At 37.9% G+C, this 22,126-nt stretch overlaps 2 protein-coding genes across 6 annotated transcripts; one reads left to right on the top strand and one right to left on the bottom strand.

Moving 5' to 3' along the window:
- Positions 1 to 199: 199 nt before the first annotated feature.
- On the top strand, positions 200 to 18,902 carry LOC113667315 (WD repeat-containing protein 41). 5 transcript variants are annotated; one of them, XR_016186180.1, is made up of 17 exons: positions 200 to 342; positions 8,892 to 9,007; positions 10,133 to 10,181; positions 10,308 to 10,448; positions 11,165 to 11,227; positions 12,422 to 12,533; positions 12,730 to 12,798; positions 13,637 to 13,747; positions 14,433 to 14,587; positions 15,032 to 15,086; positions 15,236 to 15,305; positions 15,972 to 16,042; positions 16,766 to 16,823; positions 16,917 to 16,998; positions 17,086 to 17,268; positions 17,635 to 17,703; positions 18,255 to 18,902. XR_016186180.1 is itself a non-coding variant. In XM_089205074.1 (16 exons), exons 1-16 carry the CDS (start codon positions 265 to 267, stop codon positions 18,327 to 18,329), a joined length of 1,374 nt encoding a protein of 457 aa, XP_089061200.1. In that variant the 5' UTR covers positions 222 to 264; the 3' UTR covers positions 18,330 to 18,902. The 5 variants fall into 5 exon arrangements, 3 of the variants coding, with proteins under 3 accessions (XP_089061200.1, XP_027038926.2, XP_089061201.1); XR_016186181.1 differs by lacking the exon at positions 200 to 342 and adding an exon at positions 8,152 to 8,312; XM_089205074.1 differs by lacking the exon at positions 17,086 to 17,268 and having other exon boundaries at positions 222 to 342.
- LOC113667314 (kelch-like protein 20) lies at positions 3,120 to 8,056 on the bottom strand. The gene is made up of 2 exons (XM_027183124.2): positions 6,535 to 8,056; positions 3,120 to 5,852 (listed from the first exon to the last, which is right to left on the bottom strand). The coding sequence occupies exons 1-2, from the start codon at positions 7,757 to 7,759 to the stop codon at positions 5,410 to 5,412; spliced, it is 1,668 nt and encodes a 555-aa protein (XP_027038925.2). The 5' UTR covers positions 7,760 to 8,056; the 3' UTR covers positions 3,120 to 5,409.
- Positions 18,903 to 22,126: the final 3,224 nt, after the last annotated feature.

Here is a 22,126-nt window from a genome sequence, read left to right as displayed (position 1 = left end):
TGAAAAGAAAGGGAAGAAATGATCAGTTTAGACTTCGTTGAGATCTTGAGCCATTTTCCTAAGAATAGCATACAATTATGGGAATGAAAAAAAAAAGTAGCTTGCCTAAGAATGTCTCTGAACGCGAAGCCCGTGATGTGAACGTGACCCGGCTGTCAGTTCTTAAAGTCCACCTGCAGTGGAATTCGTCCCTCGCTCACGATGCAAGTTGGAAAAGTAGCAAAAAATTACAGGAAATAGAACGGCAAAGGGACTTGATTTCGAATGACAATGGAACACATGACCAATTTTGTTAAGGATGACATACAGAGCCAGTCAGATCAAAGTGATTCACAAATAACGGTTGGTAATTTTTCGCTTCTTCCAACATTTCTCTTAACCACCACTTCTATCTAGAGTTCAAGTGTTTAGTCTCGATTCCTCCTGAACGACGCTTAAAAGGAATGGAAGACCTCGAAAGACAGACCTGCCGATTGTGTACCTTTGAGTTTCGATTTTCCCTTCGACTGCGAATAGGTCACGAGGAAAACCAACCCTTACCCGCCATCGAAGCAATATTTGTTTAAAGTTAGAAAAACTCGTAAAACCGGATTAAACATTGCCTTCTTTCGCCGGACGTCGTAATTCTAACGTTATCTCTCGTGATGTTATTATTTTTTTTTACCGCCAGTAATTGCATACGTTTGTTGAAACAAAAGGGTTAAATCTTGGAGGACGAGAACTTACAGCTTTATGGGAAGAAGTTGTCGTTTATTTTTGCAATCGGTGATTTATTTTCCTCATAATTCATAGAATTTATTCTTTTTTCGGATAATTTTTTTCTACCAGGAAGACATGGATGGCTTCCATCAATAACTCTTAAAGTCGTAGGGTGTCCCGTTCATTCTTGACAGGATTTAGGTTCCAGAGCTTTTAAAATCCACTGTATATGGAATATTTTTACAGATCACTACACAACTCGATATAAAAATCTCTGGTGGAAAAAAATTAACAGAACGCAAATCAGAATGGAAAGCGACTGAGTTTCGTAAACACTAAACAAATTAGATTATCCATAGTGTTCCCAAAATGGCTCTGGCTCAGCTCGGCTGACAGAGCAAACGGTCAAGAAAGACTAGCTAGGTATTTGGAGAATGCGATCTCATATTTTCAGTGAATCAGTGCTGATAAAAAATATAGATCACAAGGGATACTTGTGCATGCCTTGTATTCCTGTCCCATGCCTGTTTATGTCTTTATAAGCGACAAAACGGACATCCCTGCATCCCGCGGAATCCTATCAATTTTGTAGCTTGTATCGCTCAAAAGATCTGCATTAACATCTGTTTCGCCACAAAAATGACCAAGAATTTGCGGAGGAACAGAGATTCACAGGGAAAGGGGGCAGGTGTAGGGGTGAGTTGCCGTGGGGATGAACATTAAATCGTTGACATCCGAAAAACCAAAGAAGACTGAAAAAAAAAACAACAACAGCCAAAAGGAACCAACTCGAGAACTTACGATACACCCGACTCGTTTACTTGTTTTCAGTGAAAAAAGTGACCTCGAACTGTGTCGATGATAAATAACAATTTCAACTGGAACCATTTTCGAATCCCTCCCTTTTCAAAGCATATTCTTTCATCCATACATTGAAGTACTGTTATCATGCGATCTATTTGTGTCGCCGATGATCTGATCTGCAGTGCAAGAGCTGATCGCTACTTTACATATATCGACTGTGGTGCAGCGTGGTCTGTGGTGTCTCCGACAGCGATATTTGTAATCACAGCAGTCACAATGTTGTGTACTTACGAGGCGCGAGAAAATAAAAAAAGTGATTTCAGCTCAATTCCGGGCACAGATCCAAGTATTCAAACATAGTTCATCCGTCATGGCCCAACGGCGATCACGAGATTACGGTAAAGTCTTGCAGGTCATTTGGCGCACGTTAAAACTTTCATTTGAGAAACGATTGAGTCTAAAACTCGTACGTGTAGAGATTGAATTTGTAGTTCAAAGAATAAAATGAATAAAATGTTTTATCATTTTCTGTCTGGTGGAAAACTGAGATATGCTAGGTCCGCAACAAGAGTACTATCTCGTAACAACATACATTTGAATATAATCGCTAAGCCGATCAGGGTCGGCCAGGGTTTTTGAGTATTCGGTATTCAGGGGCGTTTTAAATCGGGTATACGGTATATTGTGGCTTAAATATGGGTATTCAGTATATCACTTTCTTTGAATTTCAGGTATAAAGTATTCAAAGCTTCGATTATTTTGGGTATATTTGAAGGAATTTGGGGTATTTTAGGGTATTTTGTCGATTTTTTTTCGGGTATATTGGTATTCCACTACCCCCCCTGGCCGACCCTGGCCGATGACCGAGCGCGTTTTGGTCGTGATTACGTTAGGACTGTTTACACACAAATGCAATTTGTCACTGATCGGTATTGCCTCATAGGTTAAACTTAGAAATAACGGTACCTTCAAAACCTCCCAAAAGATGAGGAGACGGCACGCAAAATTGGTGTGACAGAGGGTGAACCACGTGCTGCATTTTACGCGCCAGCTCGGACGAGCGATATGTCTCACCACGGGGTACCAAGGCTCGCACAATGGGCCCCTGTCAATATGCAAATATGCGACTTTACGCTGCGCAATTGGCGAAAAATAAGAATTTGCTTGAGTAAAATCGGCTGCGTTCTCAACCTAAAAAACCTGAACTAATTTTGAATATAAAAGCAAACTTACCTAACTTAACCCTATCGGTGCCAAGATCTTATTAGTAAATCTCTTCACTGGCTACTATACAATTCCTATGATGTTAGTTCAGAGAATTTGGTATTGGATCAACTAATTATCCCCCAATTGATGTTTCTTTATTCTCATCACTTGTCAGCTTGATATTGTATTGATATTGTGAGGAGAAATTCTGACTTGGTCACTCTGGGAGTTAAAAGGTTGTTGTTTCTTTGCATGTTGTGACTTTTCTGGGCTGAGTTAGGGCCGTTAAGCTCAGATTCAGTTGATCAACTGCGCCCTTCCATATGTGACGGTTAGGGGAGGGGAGGGGAGGGGGGTCATCAGGGTTTAACTTTTCTGATGCACAGAGTAAAAACACCATCACTCGTCTGGTAGAGAAATGCTATAATTTTATTATGCACTGTGCCAACATTTTACAAACATCCACACACTGGTGCAAATTCAATATCTCAAGTTACCTTAATATATGCCATGTACTGTTAAATAAGTTTCCCGTTAAAATACAAACTTTTGAAAATTTACTTCATACTTTTAAGTTCTTGTCCTGTAAAAGACTACATATCATTAACAGTTGTAGAAGTACTGTATCCATACAAATACTTCTGAAACACTTTCAATACCTTCAAATTACAGTTGAGTCTAGACACATCTTAGTGCCTTATGAACTTTCCAAAGTAGTACAAATAAATAGTGTTTCAAAAGACTTAAAAACATTGTATTTAAAGACTCTTTTGTGCTAGAGCTATTAGCTCCAACAAGAAGGTGTTCTTCAGCAACTCAAACCCAATAATGCTTTCCACACTTGCAGCCACTTGTAGCCATAAAATTCAAGTTTGGGTTTTCAAAAACAAGGAAAAATATACTAAATGAAAGCAAAACTGTCAACAGTAATTAAATCAGGGAGTCTTAGCAGAGATCACCTTTAAGTTAGTAAACCTGACTATCAAGGTAAAAACAAAAGTTAAAGTGGATTCTTAAATTTCTGAAAACCCTTCTACAGTATTTTAACATTTAATTGATAAGAAAGGGCACTATTTCTAGGCAGGGTCCTGTTAAGAATTTCCTCAAAGCATGGCAACATTGTCATTGGAAATGTGAACAATCTAAGTGTGAGCAACATAACACAAATATCAAGTTTTAGGATCAATATCAGTAATAATAATAATAATAATAATAATAATAATGTTTATTTCTTATATTGCGCAGTCTAACATGCGATAATATGATCGAGTGCGCATTACAACACTAAAATCCACCCAACCCAACCCAGGGGAGGACATTCATCACACAGTAATCTCGTGCGTGGGAAATTAACGTCTCCTACCCCAAACCCTGCAGGAGACGGGACCTCCGGCTTAACGTCTTATCCGAGAAGACGAAGCGAGGTGAGTGAAGCGACTTGCTTAAGGCCACAACGTAGTGCCCCATCCAGGACTCGAACCCGGGCCGTCCGACCCAGAGTCCAGCGCTCTGACCACTGGGCCACTCACGCCTCACAGTATCTGGGCAACTGCCCACCTACCCCTCCCCTAACCCAATATTTGCCCTGACTTGTTATCAACAGTTTCAAATATAATATATGAAACTGTAAGCCAGTAAGGGGGTTTAATATCATGGAGATGATTTAAACACAGCAGGAACAATCATTCCAAGACATGACTTTACCTATGATCATGCACTACTCACTAAAAATTAGCGATGGCTATTTTTTCCAGTAGCTACCTCTGACAATACTTTGAAAGATTACAATCACAATATCAATTTACAAGCCCTGATACAACTAAAGCTTAAGTTAACCAAACAATGAAGTTGCCCTTTTCAGCTCATTCTATGCTCATTTGATGTGCATCCTTACTTGAAGATGAAGGCATGCTGTAAAAGGGGAGGTGCCTTAAGTACCTCTGGATCATTTGTCAATCAACTGTTGAGGCATATGGACCACTACATTAAAAACAGCTTTTAGCTGCAGCTGATCCAAAGTGAGTGAACAGCAGGTAGACTTCTCAAAAGTTCTAATAAGTTTCAAAACTGTCTTCATTTGTGGTAGTAAATCTGATTATTTACTTCGCCATTGAGTAATTATACCCCAGCATAATTTGCATTTGGGCTGAAACCAAGGGGCAGAGCCAACCTATTTATAGTACACCTTTGTGTTTAAATATTAAAAAAAGTGCTTAGGGACATTCTCAATATGTTATTATTCAGAAAGTTGAAATCAGAATAAAGGGATCCAAGTTGTACCTGCTCACTTTTTCACTATTTTACAGGGAGATTGCTCCATTACTGCCCCCCCCCCCCCACCTCCTGGAAGGTGATGCCTGTGGCCTCTCACTCTCTACCTGCAAATCAACTTGAGAGCTCTGCATCATGCAATATATATCTTGGATAACATATGGGATAACATATGGAATAACACAGCAGTCAACTACAGTAACCTTTCAAACATATCAAACTCAGAAATAACGCATGCAGTTAACAAGAGAATACAAAAACCACCAGGAAGTTGAAAAAGTTTGCATACTCAAAATAAAGTGGTTTTAAACATGTCATCCACTTAATATAAAAAGTTTTTTTGAAAAAACTCCTTTGGATAAAATGTTCCTGTACCCTATGTTTTGCCACTGAGGCCATTTTTTTGTGACAGGTAGGTACATGTACATCTTAAAGAATGCGCAGTGCCACACACCCAAAGTTGCACCTTGTGTTTACAGCACCAACAACAATCCACTTGTTGTTATCCTGGTCATAATATTCAATGCTATTTGTCACACGGCCTCCCACAACATAAATGGTGTCATTCACAACTGCCACACCCAGACAGCGACGTCCAGAATTCATTGGTGCGACAGCCTGACTCCACTTGTCTATTACAGGGTCATACATCTCCACACTGTTGCTGAAAGACTCTCTGTTGTCTGAGCCACCAATTGCATAAATTTTGCCTTTCAAGACAGCTACACCAAGGCTCCAGCGTGCAGTACTCATTGATGCAATAGCCTCCCACTGGTTTGTATGAGGATCATACCGTTCAGCAGTGTTCAACGGTGCCCAAAGATGGTCTAACCCTCCAACAGCATATATCTTGCCTTCTACTACGCCAACACCTAGGAAAGATTATTTTTAAAAGAGCTCTAAGTTATACATGAAAACTGAAGCCTTAAACTGGTGATCTTGATTATGTTGAGGCTGTGCCAGAGAACTCCACTCCAGCAATTTTCATCTCTTGAAACCTGCCACAGGTGCATGTAATGATCAAAGTCACCTTCTGATATATCCTATCAAAAATTTTTTTTTTCCTAAAATGAGTGATGTGTTTCTTATTATTTAGGGGAAAAAAACAACAGAAACAATAGAAAAAAATTCCTGAAGCATGGATGTCTACAATCAAAAAGCGTAATAGCTGATCAGTAACAAACCAAGTGATGAGGGAACAACATCTGGTAGTTGAAAAAATAATAAGGATCAAAACACACCAATGACAATCACAGTTCACCAAAACACACCAATAACAGCACAGGTTATATAGATAGTGACATGTTAACTTTTGACCACATCCCCTGATGAAGACTAGCAGTATAGCAGTCAAAATGTTGCAAGCAATACCAATGATAACCTGACTCTATATTGTAAGACAAATGATGAAATGTTCTTTTATCAACATGACAGTGATGAACAACAACATTTTTATAAAAAGAAAAGGCAAAAAAAAGGACAGCAGGGTACATATCCTGATGCATAAAGTTTGAATTTTTCACTTTCCATCACCTAAGGTGTCTTTAAACTTACCTGGATAGTAGCGAGCATACATCATGGAGGGTAGAGACCTCCAAGTCATGGTTTCTGTATCAAACTGCTTTGCACACATACTGCTGTGACCACCAACGGCATAGATGAATCCTTCATATTCACACACACCAGCCCACTTGCACTGGACATCAGGACCTGTTGCTACCTGGATCCAGGAATTGGCAATGGGGTCATACTTTCCCACTTTGTAGCGACTGACAGTGTATAATTCGTCACCAGCAGCAACCACACGGATGTAATCCTCTCTAGCTACATGAGCCACAGACATCCCAGCCACAACTGTCCATTCCAAGGTGTCCACATTGAAGCACTGTACACTGCTAATTTTCTGACCATTCGACCATCCACCTATGACAAAGATCTCTTCTGAGGCCATACGTGGTCTGACACGGAAATTATCAAGGGCTGATGTCGTTTTACTTTCAACGGCTGTTTGATAGCTAACGGCTTCACGGATAAGTTCCTTACACATGCGGTACTCTTTCGTGAGTTTGGAGATCGCTGCATTTCCATGTAAATATTGTAGATTCATGAGAGGAAATCTCACATACTGCATGATGTCGGGAACGAAATCCTTTCTAGCTCTCGTATCGTGATTAATCCACTGCAAAACAGCCTCAAAGACTACCTCTTCGGACTGAACCTTCAATGAATCATCCATTACCAATTCTTTCAGTTGTTTATAAGGCATCTTCTTGAATTCGTCCTCTTTGTAAACATCCGTAAAATGCCACAAAGCAATGCGATTAGCATGTTGACTCAACTCATCGAGGGAAAACAGATCAGCGACGAACTGAAGTCCAATACAGTTCGACGGAGTCAAGTTTCGTCGAAGGAACGTCTCGCAGTGATCTATCAAAGTCGTTAAACGAAACAGGACACATATTCGGAGGATCTCTTCTACGTTGTAAACATTCAGCTCGAGTTCCGAGGTATAAAAGTAGTTAACAATCAGTTGTACTGCGCAATAATCGACTTCTTTCAAATGAATCTTCTGCTCGCTAGCTTCTGAAAATCCGGACAAAAACATAGCCCTGAAATACGGACTGCACGCCGCCAAAATCGCTCGATGCGCGACTATCTCGCGAGAATTTACCACTAGTGTGACATCTGACAACTCTTTCCGTCGTCTCATGCTGTCTAACACTTCTAAAATGTCTTTGGGAAGTGAGTCCTCGACGATTACAGTTGAAGAAGGATCCATTGAAGTGGCTACATAAAAATACCATCGAAGAAAACTAATAATAGCTGCGATAAGCGACGCGCTTTTGTATTGCCGGAAAACAAAAGAACATCGGTCGAGCGGTTCAAAATAGAACTTTAGGACTGGGAAAAGGAAAACTATTTATCCGTTTATCAGATTAACTATCATCGCTTGATCCTTCCCATATTTGCTGTTTCCTTCCTATATCACGATTCCAAAACTCGCATTCCAACTAATATGCGGAATATGCAACACAAAACTTACATGTGTGGTGTCTGACAAAATCCAAGCCGTGCTAATTACCACTTGACATGATGAAAGAATGGAATTTTTCTACACCCTCCCCACCCATAACAGTTGTGCTGTTTATCTCGTTCCATTCTCCGCTCTGCAGTTTAATCGAAGATGGCGGTGTCGTGACTCGCCCTTTTCAGGTTATCTGGTAAAGGTCTGCCGACAAGCTACATACAAGTGTCTTTTTGTATAGTTACCCAATGAAAAACAAAATTATAGAATGTTTAGCTTTCGAGGAGAGAAAAAGGAACGTAAACAGGTACCTTCAAGTAAAATAGTATCAAAATCAATTGATGGATGATCCACTGGATGGATTTGTCTTCGGTGGCCCCGAATTCAACTCCTGCACGCTTTGTAAATAGCCAACTGGTCTGCCTCCTACCAGTTGGGGTTTTTAACAAGTTTCTGTTCATTTAAGATATTTGTTTCCTTATTTACAGTGTCCCCAATTAGCACAGCAGTGCTAAAAAATACACAGACACTTAAATAAAGTTATTATTATTATTATTATTATTATTATTATTCTTCGTCAGCTGTTCCAGGGCTACTATAAATATTTGTAATGTTAATTTGTTGCCCTCGGGAATGTCAATTTTAGATATTTTGTTAGGATAGTAATCGAAAAAAGTCATATGAAATAACTACGTTTAGATAGATATATTCATGAAATGCATCTTTTCCTCTCCTTTCAAAAAAAAAAATAAAACTTTGATCTCAGTCATTTCATAAAATTGTCAACCAGTTATTGTGTTAATTCTGATAACATGAAACTAATAAATGTGGTGAAATGTTGCGTACTGTGTTTGTTTTAATAAGCCTTTGTTTTGTTACAATTAAGGTAGAGGATGTGCCAGAGATTGAAGATGACCAGCCAAGAAATCCCTACACAGAGCTGAGACTTCTGTCCTCACATACAGACATTGTTCATTTGTTGACTGTTATTGATGACAGAAGGTAAAATCACTTTTAGTATGATATTTACTCTTACATACCAGCTCTGTAAGTATAATAGCATTGTCATGGCACCAGTGTGCCTTGTTTCTCATTTTGTGGAGTTGTAAATATTTCCTTTTAGAACTACATCTACGTCATAATAGTTTATGCTAGCTACCAATGAATTTTGTTGGGAACCACCAGATATTGCTTTAATATACAGAAATAGCCCAGAGCATATGCCTACACATCTTGCTACAAAGGATCTCTGTAAAATTTACTCGATAAATCTGAGCCTTGTGGAACTTGTGAGTCATTCAGTCTTAACCCTTTGATCTCCAAGAGTGACCAGCATCTAATTTCTCTTAATAGTATCACCCCTGAATTATACAGTAAGGTCATGAGAACAAAGGAAATCATCACCAACAAAGGAGGCTCTTGATTTTCAAACAAATTCTCCTTTTCAGTACCTTAAGAAATGTATAGAGAACAGTATGGAGAATATGCATACTGATGTTAGGGTGTAAAGGGTTAAGTTGCATGGATCTCTCCACCTCCAGAGCTGATGCTACTACAGGCATACACGATGCAATAGAAGTCTATGAGCATATATTTGTGAAAATGCATATTATATATGACTTGTGACTAGCAGTAACTGAAGAGAAGTTTCAAACATGCAGTCTTGCTAAAATGTTTGGAAACTTATGTCATCTAGCATGAAAGTAACCCTTTTGTAGGGTAAGTTTATCTAGGTGGAAATTTTACCCGTGATTAATCTCTTTTAAATTATTTTCATTTTGAATGGAGAAAGGGCAGATATCAATTGTGGAAAAAGATTTGTTTTGTCTCTGAATTCTCAGAAGCTCAGTTTTTTTAAGAGGCAAATACATCATGAGGCTAGTGCAGTATACTTTCTTAATATGCATTGTTTGCTTAGAGCATTTTCTCTCTTTTTGACAAATCTAATGGGGAACCAACTGTGAAGAACAAGTTTTTTGCACAAAAGTTAGTGGCAACTCTCAAAGTAGAAGAGATTGTAAAGGGCTCTGCATCACTACATTGAAGGAAAATTTTAATATTAATTTGGAAAATGCTACTTTGCTTCATGTAATATTCTGAAGCAAAATGGTATATTTTTGCTTCCAGGTTTGCATCAGCTTCTGATGATAACCTTGCAGTCATTTGGGATGCTAAGGTCCTTATCAGAATGAGTATAATGTTTTATTTTATGAATTCTAAGACTTTGTTGTCATGGCTTAGTAGCCTTCATATTTAGATGTTTGCATTCTTAGCTTAAAATTGATGTAATTTTTATACATAGAATGGAAAGCGCCTCAGTGTTTTGAGAGGCCACACACGACCCATTAAGTGTATGCTCCTCTTGCATCAGCGACAAGAATACCAGAATGAAGAAACAGCCACCATTCTTTTGCTCACAGGTTCATCAGACAGAATCATATTAGTATCCTTTCACCATCATAGTTATATGCATTCATGGGTTATTATTAAGCAAATTGACACTCAAGTTTAATCCATTAACTTCCACAAAATTTATCCTCACAATATCAATGCAATATCAAGCAGACAAGTGAGGAGAATAAAGAAAAATATCTATATATGTAGGGGATTTTTAGTTGATCCAATACTAAATTCTCCAAATGAACTAACATCGTGAGAGATGTATGGCACACAGCTTTTGAAATGCCCCCATAAAAAGAAATCTCCATTACAGAAAAAAACTAGTTTATCATCCTTCATTACTTACACATCGCAATCCATGTACAATCCCTCAGACTCACAAACTCACTCTTCCCCAGCAAGAAGAATTGCTAAATAAATGAGATCTTGGAAGTCAAAGGATTAAAGCAACTGCACTCAAATGTCACAAATGTATCCTTGTGTGAATCATTGCTGGGGCCCAACATCTCACTCCTTCAAGGAGAGTCAATGAGGGCCTAAGTTTGCAAGAGTTCTAAAAAATGTGAATTTGAATGACACAAGGGAGCAAAATGACTTATGATTTAACATCAGGTGTGAGGTGTCAAGTTTAAAGTTATCAGGATTCAGCTAAAGTGTGTTATCCATCCAGTGGTATTGATTCAATTTCTTATTAGTTTGCCAATCGTACCTGATAATTTTCTTTAACTCTCATTTTTTTCAATTATTCATGTTTGAAAGGTTTGGGATGTAAATGATGGTCAGTGCCTTCACACAATCTCTGATCATTGTGGCTCTGTGAAGGTTGCATGCTCCTGCTAATGTCTTTGTACTGAAAATGATACTTACAACATGTATTTGCTGAAAAATATTTACACACTATTTACTGAACTAGCTTTTTAACCAACAATGACATGAAGCAACAAGGAACATTAGCATTACTCCTCCAGGGAGGGGATGCTCAGTAGTCTTTTGGGGCTACCCTTTGGTTACCCATAATGTTTGCATGCTGGCCATTAGGCCTCTCAGCACCCTTCTCCCTCTTAGCATGTGACCAGGGTCTCATTGTATTTTGGTGCTGTAAGACACATGTTTCTCTGCTGGCTGGAAGATTTGAAATAAGAGGGAAGAGTTTTACCAGGTGCCTCGCACTGATTATATCAGTGCTGGGCCCCTTGTAGACCTCTTGCCAGTCTGCATTGCTCCAGTATTCATACTTTCCTATGGATGAAGAATACTTGTGGCTAAGTGCTATAAATCAGGGCTTGTACCTAGGCTACGTCCTCTATATTTTTCTTGGCACTGCAAGACATGTTTCTCTGCTGGCTGGAAGATTTGAAACGAGAGGGAAGAGTGTTACCAGGTACTTCGCACTGATTATATCAGTGCTAGGCCCCTGGTAGATCTCTTGCCAGCTTGCATTGCTCCAGTATTCTTACTTTCCTATGGATGAAAAATACTTGTGGCAAAGTGCTATTTATCAGGGCCTGTTCCTAAGCTTCATCCTCTATATTTTCTTGGTGCTGCAAGACACATGTTTCTCTGCTGGCTGGAAGATTTTAAACAAGAGGGAAGAGTTTTACCAGGTACTTCGCACTGATTATATCAGTGCTGGGCCCCTGGTAGATCTCTGGCCAGCTTGCATTGCTCTAGTATTCATACTTTCCTATGGATGAAGAATACTTGTGGCAAAGTGCTATTAATCAGGGCCTGTTCCTAGGGTACATCCTCTATGTTTTCCTTCCCACATATCATTTTTTTTGTTCTCAATTTTTCATGTAAAGGTTTATAGTACACTGGCTGGTAGTATCTGTACTACATTTTTCATGGATTAAGTAAAACATAAATGGAAGAGTGAAATTAATAGGCTTAAGATAATCAGTTTAGTTTGAACTGAGACTATATTTTGACCATGTATCCATATTCTCATGGTTTTGTACATGAAGAAAATGGCTGAATGGCATTGCTCAAAGACAACAACGTTTGATATTTTCTCAGTGTTTAGTGAACATAAAAGAGGACAGGACATTTTTCTCTGGTGGTCAGGACTTGTGTGTTTGGAGTGAAAAGGGAGAGTTGCTGGATAAAATGCAGAGGAACAGTGAAGACTGTGAGTAGTGTATTGGGTTTTTAATCGTTTTTTGCATCAGAAATTGACATAAAATAAAATAACAGTAAATCATTGATAAGTTTCCAGTGATATTTGACAATATATCCTCCTCTCCCATTTGAAAATATTTTATTTCAGTCATTCTATTGTGAATTATTTAAACATGCTGATTGAATTGATTTATTTTTACCTCTAGGTGATATCCACACATTGCTTCCTATAAAGAATAACCGGATAGTGGCTGCTTCAAATAAATTTTCACTTGGTAAAGTTGTTCTGACTTAGAAACTCTTTCATATTCTTATCTTGCCAATTTACTGTAGTGCTCCTGATTAAGTTTAAAAGACACTAATTCTTCATGACTGTTACAAAACAAACTCACAACACAAACTAATTCTGAATAACTTAGCAAAGGCTGTAGTTATACGGTCATGTGAAGTTTACATATTTCTTGTGTGTCCTACCTACTAATTTTCTCTTGCCTTCACTTGACCTCACAAGCTACTTTATAATTATATCACACTCTTACATGCTCTCATGCATTAACACTCCATGTACTCCACCTGGTATCATCTTCCAGCCTTCCTGCTTTACTCCCTCTGTTTGTGTGTTTACTGGTTACTCCATCTGTTCATTCACCAGTCCATCAGTTAGTCAAAGTCAATCTGCCTTTCAGTCTTTCATCTGTTCACTTCTTAATTTCTTCATTCATTAAATTATTCATTCAGTATTTTTTCATCTGTTTTTTAGTTCATTGGTTTATTTATTTACTTACTCACTCACTCATTCCTTTAGGTATTTGTTTGTTTTTCCCTGAATATTTCATTGTCATGAAATGCATTAACCCTTTAAATCCCATGAGTGACCAGTACAGAATTTTTCCTTACAATATCAATACAAAATCAACCAGAAAGTGATGAGAATAAAGAAAAATATCAATTTGGACATAATTAGTTGATCCAATACTGAATTCTCTAAACTAACATAATAAGAATTGCATGATTGACAAAGAAGAATCACAAATTTGATCTGGGAGTTGAAGGGACAATAAGATAATACATGATTATAAATGATTTGACTGGTATTTTATTTGATACCAACAGTGGTATATTCAGTGACAAGGAGCACAGATGATTCCCAAAATATGAAAATAGTTGAAGTCAAGAAACTCCCACCTCACAGGGAATCAATTAGGTGCCTCATCAGTGTAGCAGGTTTGTTTTAGAATTGAAGGCAAGTAGCTGAAACAAAATACTGTGTTGAAATAAATAGACTTGTTTGTTAGTAGCCAATTTGGAACAGAGGTTTGAGACTGATGAAAAAAAATCTGACCAGCTTTTACTGGTATTAGTTACTACTTAAAAAATTAAGGTGAATGATTCTAATTCATAGAATTTTGAACTCAAAGAGTCTACATTCTGAGCAAACTGAGACCAGACTTTTGCTTAATGCCTCTGTGAAGAATAATCCGCAAAATTAACTATTTAAAATTGTTACAATGGTAAAGAAATTTTGAGAAAGATTGAGTTTCAAATGGTATTTTGAAATGTCTTCTAAGTAATATTTTAAGAATTTTTTACTAGGAGTGCACAATTTAATTTAGTTTTGAATCCATCTGTGTGGTAACAACTGTTTTTGAAATCCAGAAAATTCTGGTACAGATTTCACAATTTTTCATGTTTGAACATAGGGATGAATTTAGATCTAAAATTGTGATACTTGTGTCTTGAACCCAAAACTAACTCCTGATGATAGATAGATTAGTTTGCAGTGTTCAAAAAGATGAGGTTTTGAACAGTAAATGTTAGTGATTAATTTATTGCATATAGATCTACAGGTACATGTAAGTATAGTTATTGAAAAAAGTGTCAACTTCACTTTTTTTTCTTTGATCAAAAGACAGCATGTTTGCATCAGCATCACTGGATGGAGCCATCATTCTGTGGAGCTCTCTTAGTCTTTCTCATACACGACAGTTTAACTTTGTGAAGGACTATGAAGGACCATTTCACACCTACCCCGCAAGTACTCAGCATATCTTCACTGTTGATCAGGTAGAACACTGATAAGTCTTAGTAACGAGAACAGGAAGCATTGAAAATTAATTTGGTATATTCTCTTGGTCTAATTAATAAACTGTTTTGGGTGTGTGTGTGTGTTTTTTTTTCCAAATCTTCATTTACAATTACATCAGTGAAAAGTGCGTCATACACTTAATTATTATACAGTTTAATTTTGGAAAGAGATATCAAACAGCTCAACCAGTCTTGCCATGCAGCAAATAATACAATTGGTTTATTTGTAGTGAAAGGAAAAGGAAAGGGGCAGCCTGAATCTAGATCATGATTCATCCTCATGTAGTTTCTAGATGTTCTCCACTTTTTTTTTTTTTTTTTATATAAAGCTGAGTTGGTATTAGTATCCATTGTCCATGTACCTAACATGTCTTGTTTATTTATTTATATATTTAATAATTATTTATTTTATGCTGTTTGTAGAAATACATATTGGCTTCCATTGGGCATGGATTTTTCTTGTATGACACTTTGTCAGGTATGATGCTATATTTCAAGTTAGGTTGTGTGCAATTGATAATTATGAAAAAATTTATGATTTCCATCTCAACTGATGACACCAATATAGACTTTTTTTTAGATGACTTGGTTGGCTTTTAATGAACTTACATCTCTGTACTAATGTAGGGAACTGCCTTGCCAAAGTCACAAATGCACATCATGGGAAAATAATTCACTCTGTGCTGTTGTGTAAAGGGTAAGGTCTTTGAAAGTGGTAAATGGTAATGTGGATCATGTGGTCAATGTGTACTTCTGAGGTATGCTTTGCAACCCCAGCTAGTTAAAAAGTGCTTAAATTTGTATAGTCATGGTATATGCAAAAAATAGACTAAAAGACTCTGCATTTCATACAAAAACTCTATCAGGAATCATTCAGAACTTCAAACAAAATCAAGTAAATGGCCTAAACTAAAAAAATTTTGCAATTGACCGTCGTAATACCAAACCCAAATTAACTACAACAGTCAATCAGAAGAAAGGGAAATACCTTTAGGAGCCAGTAAGAAATTAAAGGAAAAACAGCCAAACTGCAAATCAGGCTCAGGGAAAACAAGTGCAACCAAGTTCTGAGTGGTTTTAGTTTTTGTCCGATTGTTTGAGTGAGTGGTGCAAGTTTTCTGGACCAATTATGGAGTGAAGTAAAGCAAAACCAATGCAATTTAGGATTAGTTTGAACATTCAGATGAAAATTGTGCTCTGAGGAAGGAATTTGATCAAGACAAGTCTGGTTGTAGTTTTATGTCAAATTTGTAAAGAGGGTGGCAAAGCATAGAGAAGTAGAACGTGGGATAAGCCATCTCAGATTGATTTCAACACTCACTTGAAAATTTCTCTTATAATTAATTTATCTTTTTGCTCATAGTTATCTTTTGGCAACCTGTTCTGAGGATGGCTCTGTAAGAATTTGGGGATCACCAAATCCTCTTTTTGTCTGTAAGTCTTTATTTCTCTTTTTCTTTTTACACAGATTGCTTAGGGAGGGCCTCTGCCGTAGATAGCATCTTTGCAATTTTTGAATCCCCCTCCTTGACTGTCTCTGAATTGTACCTTATTCCTTCCAGTTCCTGTTAGTTTTGGTCCACTTTGACCAGCTGAGGCTCTCTGAATAAATTTCTTTTCTAAGATATATGAAATTACATCAGAAATCTTCAGAGAGAGAGAGAGGCTGGCTTCCCACTGCTGTGAGTTGGGTTTGATTCCTGTTCCAGGGGTCACACATGGTCTGAGTTTGGTGAAGTTTCTCATCCTTGCTCTAAGAGTTTCTCTCCAGCAGGGTTCTCCGGATTTTCTCCCCTGTGAACCATATAGCTGAGGCTTATTTTGATTTCCATGGCATAAAGTGACCAGGACCTTTACTTTTCCCCCATTCAATATATTCCCCCTTTCAATCTCAAGGTTATCCCCTAGTATTTCATCAGGCTTCCCTTACAATTTGCTGATACCCATTTATATTCCTGGGAGGAGAGACGTACCCAGACCTCTCGCCCTTGAGTCCAGGTGGCTAACCATTACGCCTGCGCGTTCCCCACACGAAAATTGAAAATTGTTTTAAAATTTCGGCTCGGTTTGGAATAACCGCAAGGAAAATCCCAACTCGTTTATAGATATTTCCTCAATTTTCTTTTTTGTTAATGTAGTCTATTGTCTTTTTTATAGGTGATGGTTCTACGTCGCCATCCTTTACTTTGCAAGTGGAGAGATTTCTTGGTAAAAGGTAAACCAATACATACACGTGTAAGTTAAATGTGTTTCTCTTATTTGTTCATCCTAACGTCATATTTGAGTATTTTTTTCATCCCTTTTCCAGCATTTCAGAGGTGCAAAATATCAAGTCACCAATCACTCCAGCGCTTCTTGGAGAGTGTCTGGCTCATACGGGCGCTATACATGTAAGTTAAATAAAGAACGACTTTGACTTATTAGTTGACAGAAAGATTTTCACTTTGTTGAATAAATTGAACATACAAATTCCAAAGGCAGTTGGTTGGTTGCGTCTGATTGGTCGAGAGGATGGTGCGAGAGATCTGGACCGAGAGCACAGCAAAGTGAGGCAAAACCAAAGTAATCTGGGATTACTTTCGACCCTTAACCCTTCAACTCCTGGAAGTGATTAGCATGTAACTTCTCCCTAAAATATCCACACACTATCTAGCAAACAGGTAATGAGAATACTTAAACTTGTCACATAAAAGTTGTTTTTATTGGTTGGACACCAAATTCTCTCAACTAATTTAGAAGGAAATATGTAGCAGCAATAGGGGAGAATTAACGATCAGATCTTGGGAATGAAAGGGTTAATTAAGAATTACTCTAAGATCAACGTAACATACTCTGATGTTGTTAGAAGTTAGTTGATTGTAATGTTATGGGTTTGGAGAGGTTTAACTTTTTATCTAAATGCTGATTAATCTGCGGCCGAAATTCCGGTCCTCACCGATGTCCACGCCTTGAAACTTTGAATCAGTGCAGAATAAGATTTGGAATCAAATGCCAGTCTTTTATAATGACTGTTATTCTCCAAATAGATGGCTGTTAATCTTGGTGAGGAAGGCTTTGCTTCCTGTGGAAGTGATGGCCTTGTTGTCTTGTGGAAGGTAAGTGGTATTTTCCTCGATAACGAAGTTTCTAAGCTCCACTCCCTCGCCAAGTATGGTCTGTAAGTAGCCGCCTTAATTCAGTTCCATTTGGGGCGAAAAAACGTAGTCTAAGGTCTCACTAGTAATGCATTGAGCACCCTTACTGCGTATACACATACATAAACATGATTACCTTTCTTCCTTTATGGCTGTAGCTAGTTAGTGAGGTAAATCGTCATTTTCTAAAAAAAAAAAGATACTGAGGAGAGCTAACAGACTTTTTTCTTCTACTTGAGCTTCAATTGCTTCGCTTTAATTTGAAATTAAAGGACGACTGATACCCTTTGTATAATTCGAAATGATCGTCAAATTCACAAGTATGCAACTGTATATAGTGTGCGATATTGCAGTCAAAATCTAAGTTCCATTGAGGTGAACAACCATTTGGTAAAGTTCGACAAAAACTTTGGAGGGGGTTCTGCAATTTTTTAAGAATTCAGTCACGATAACCGCGTTCTCAACATGTGGTAGACCTATTTCAGTCAACGCTAGATCTCTTTTGCTTTCAGGACGGTGAACTGGAGAAGAAGAGAAGGAATGAAATGGTTCGAAATATCTTGCTATCGATGGATGATACGAGATGATGTAAGGATATTGTTAGCCGCTGATGAGGACTGTTAATTAACTCAACACGCCCACGACCCTGGGGACTTTCGCTCCATCTGATAGTTGTATCAACATCAGGCTTACAGGACACGAACAGCAATCGTAGAGGGAATGCAGTGCTCTTGGCCCCCTTTAACCTCGACCAGTCAATAGAAAAACCCCTGTGTAAACATTCCAGATCAAGCGCTAGACGGACATTCTTCCAAGATTTAAAAAAGAATGTATAGAGAAGTAAATACTCTCCTCTCAAAAATGGTTGTGACGAAGCTTTGATTAGAGCGATGCTCTACTGTGTTTAGCTAACCTCTATCCGAGTGAAAGCGGTATATCGGTGATTAGAATAGTTTTGTTTATCAAACGGACATAAAAAAGGAATGAAAATACTAATTCCAGGAAGAGGCTTCAAAATTTACAGTGGAAACAATTATTCCGCGACACAAGGACTGAAAGAGTGCAACAGATGTGATGTTGCGTTCTTTTTCCCTAAAGCAGTGTAAATACAGAGGCATGGAAATAAGGGTGTAAAATATAAAAGAATGATAAAACTATAACAATTTGGTTTGTAATTTGTGATTTGTTTCCTTTTTACAAACAAGCTAAGCTATTGCAATACCATCTTGTCGTGCAGTCGTGAATTTCGTGTATATCTAGTGTAATTCTACCATCGACGGCTGCAAATGTCTCAACAAGATATGTACATAACGCCTTACTGAATGAAGACATCATTTGTGGAATAACTCTCCCTTTCAAAAGCTTAAACTTCACAAAAAGTCGTTTGGAAAGAGCCCTTTTCGATATTCTTTTTCTATACAATAAGGCAAGTCGATCATACTCGACGGATTGAAAAGTTTCTGTCTCTCGCGGATCCTCAAATCTCCTTGAATAGCCACACTAAAACTGTCGATATGTCCATGCTAGTCTCATCCATTCGGTGTAACCTCTCCTTGTCGAGTTTTTTAGTGGTTTGAGAAATAAATTTTCTCCATTTCTGTAGTCCATGTCAGGACGCGAATAAAAATTCGTAAAGAACTGAATCGCAAACCACAAACACGTGCTGCAAACGTTCAAAAATGTGTCTTTGTACAAAAACTATCCAATATCCAAATTTCTTCTACTTGTGGTCTGCCATCTGCAAAGAAAACGAATTCTCACTTTCATTTCTTGGTAAGAGATACATTACGTCTGTAGGCTAATTTATGCCAATCTAACGATCCACTTGTAATTTTCCTCAAAAACAAAAGGTACAGTTTCCGATAGAAACAGACACAGAAACAGGTTTCCAAAGTTAAAAAAATAATGAAAAAGTATTCAATTGAAAGTTGTTTTCACTAAAAAAGATTAGATTTAAGAAAAGTGATATTTTTCCTTCTGTCCAAGCACAAACCATTGTGTTGGATTCATAAAGCACTTCATCTTTTCACCACTCGTGCGATGATTCATTTTGGGTACCTGTTGAACACAGCTTTAAAACACCATTGATTGCATTTGAAGACAAAAAAGCATCTCATTAAAATGTCTTCGTCCTTATTTTTACAAGTTCGTAAGCCACGAAAACCAATTTTTGGACTAGGAGCGTTTAGACAGAAACTTCTCAGTCCTTACTCGGCAAGATTAGTAAAAACTGAAAGGCGAAAGATCTTTCGAGCCATCGAAAGCGACCTTGCACCTGTAGTTTTATGTCGAGAAAAAAAACAAAAGGAATCAAGAACTCCACTTACCCAGGATCTATGAGATATTGCTCGACTTGATGACTCCATTCACAATACTTAAATCCCTTATTTGGACAACTTGCACAGGTCTACTGTCCTCACAAATGACATCTCCCATGTTATATGCTGGAACAGCGGGAGCGGCTGGATAATATGGCACATACTGTTTTTTGTCCTTTTGACTTCCTTTTGCTTCACTCTTCCCTGAACTTTCGTGATCATTTTCCTTATTTTCTGTTTTATCGTCAGTCTTTTTGTCACTTACATCTCGTCTATTTCTACATGGCCTTGGAGCCGCACTAACTTGGTACAGAATAAGGAGTAGGCACACGATCACGGCATATGCCCTCATGATTTTGGCGCGCCGACGAACCTTCCAACTGTGGAGGAAAAGATAAGTTACTCCTGTATAAGCTTGACGACTTCTCTACACTCCCGTTTTGCACAACCGAGCAAAGAAATCGAGATATTCACATACTACTTCTCCTAGATCGATGTAGAGGAAAAGACAAAACTGGAATTCACGGTTTTGAAGAGTAAATAATTTATGTGCTCAAACACGTATTTTATTGATAAGTGTTAGCGATGAAGTCCTGGAGAGATCATAAATACGATTTCAACTTGCACGAAAGCTGAACGCTAAGCTAAAGGAAACAGTTTAATAGTTTATAGCTAACGGATGGAGTTGAAATGATTATTATTTCCCATAAGGACCACAGTTTGGGACACTGTCGCGTTTCCCATTCACAAAAAAGGTTGACATCTTTAGTTTAGTAGGTTATTTAAGGTGGAAAACGGGTACCGAACAATGGGCAATATAGCAGGCGGAGTAGAAAGACAAACTTGAAAAATATTTCAGAAAAAATCAAAAGATATGTTACGATGTAATTCATGGTTGCAATTCCACAAATCAAATATTCTGGACAGATTCACGCTTGTCATAATCTCGAACCGACTAATCAATCGTCCATAACAATGATTTTATTGCCAGTAAGGTCGCTCGTCAATAATTTCCTCTCATGTTCAATGAACCTCAAACAACAAGAAACCGTGGTAAAACAGCATTGCTTGCTAGTTGTGTGACCGTTTTAATGGCATAAACAAAATTAAATCATTGTCTGTGGAGAGGTCTCCCGCAAACTTGCTGTAAACTGTTGGACCGAGTTAACTTGAAACAGACACGCTAATTTGCTCATCAAGGCTACAAAGCTATCTTCGAAAAAAGCAAAATTTAAAACAGAAAAAGAACAGTGAAAATTGTTCAATTTTTCCGAAGAAAAGAAGCTTTCCGACTCATGTTTGGAAAGTTGTTCCCCTGGAATCGTAGGTCTTGCCTTAAGAATTTTTTTCGCTAAATTCAAAAAGGAAAATACTACAGTTCTTCATCGAGCTAAAAATCAACTTAACCAGCCAAATCATTTTTACCTACATGCACAAACGCGTAATTTTAAAAAATTTTCGCGGTGAATTCGGGTACCGTGAGGTTTCACTTCATTAGGTGGAGATTAAAAATCAAAAAAAGGCGTAGGACTTACCTGCGAGTCGGAGTCACTCAGAAAAGTCACTGAATATGATACCACGGTCGTGCCTTTCATCATCGCTTGTGATTGGTTGAGCAGTGAGCAAATCATCGACCCGTAACTAACAGTTACGCCATGGTTAGTTAAATTTTAAGAATGACCTCAATAGACTATTGTCTCGCGCACAATCCATCACCTGTTGTAACACCTCGCTGAAATTATTAACAACAAGACTTGTTCTTCGGATCACAATAAATCAAATCAACATTTTAATTTTAAGCGTTTTGGATTCGTTAATGGGTATTTGCTTTACAGTTTTTAACTGCAACGTAGTTCTACTCGCTTTTGGGAGGAATCTGTAAGACAGGTCGTACATAACGCAACTCTCAGGTCATTGGTTCTCGTTTTCTAGTTCCAATTACAGCAAAGCGCGCTTTGCGTTACCGGTTATTTTAAAATACACAGTACTATCATTTGTTGAAGTTCTCTGTGTACATAAGTTATTGCTTGCGCGGTTCAAGTCTGCTCAGTGTCGCAAACTAACTC

The sequence above is a fragment of the Pocillopora damicornis genome, chromosome 4 (genome assembly GCF_964200805.1).
Source record: "Pocillopora damicornis chromosome 4, jaPocDami1.2, whole genome shotgun sequence".
Taxonomy (NCBI): Eukaryota; Metazoa; Cnidaria; class Anthozoa; order Scleractinia; family Pocilloporidae; genus Pocillopora; species Pocillopora damicornis.
This window is presented reverse-complemented; position numbering and strand designations above follow the sequence as displayed.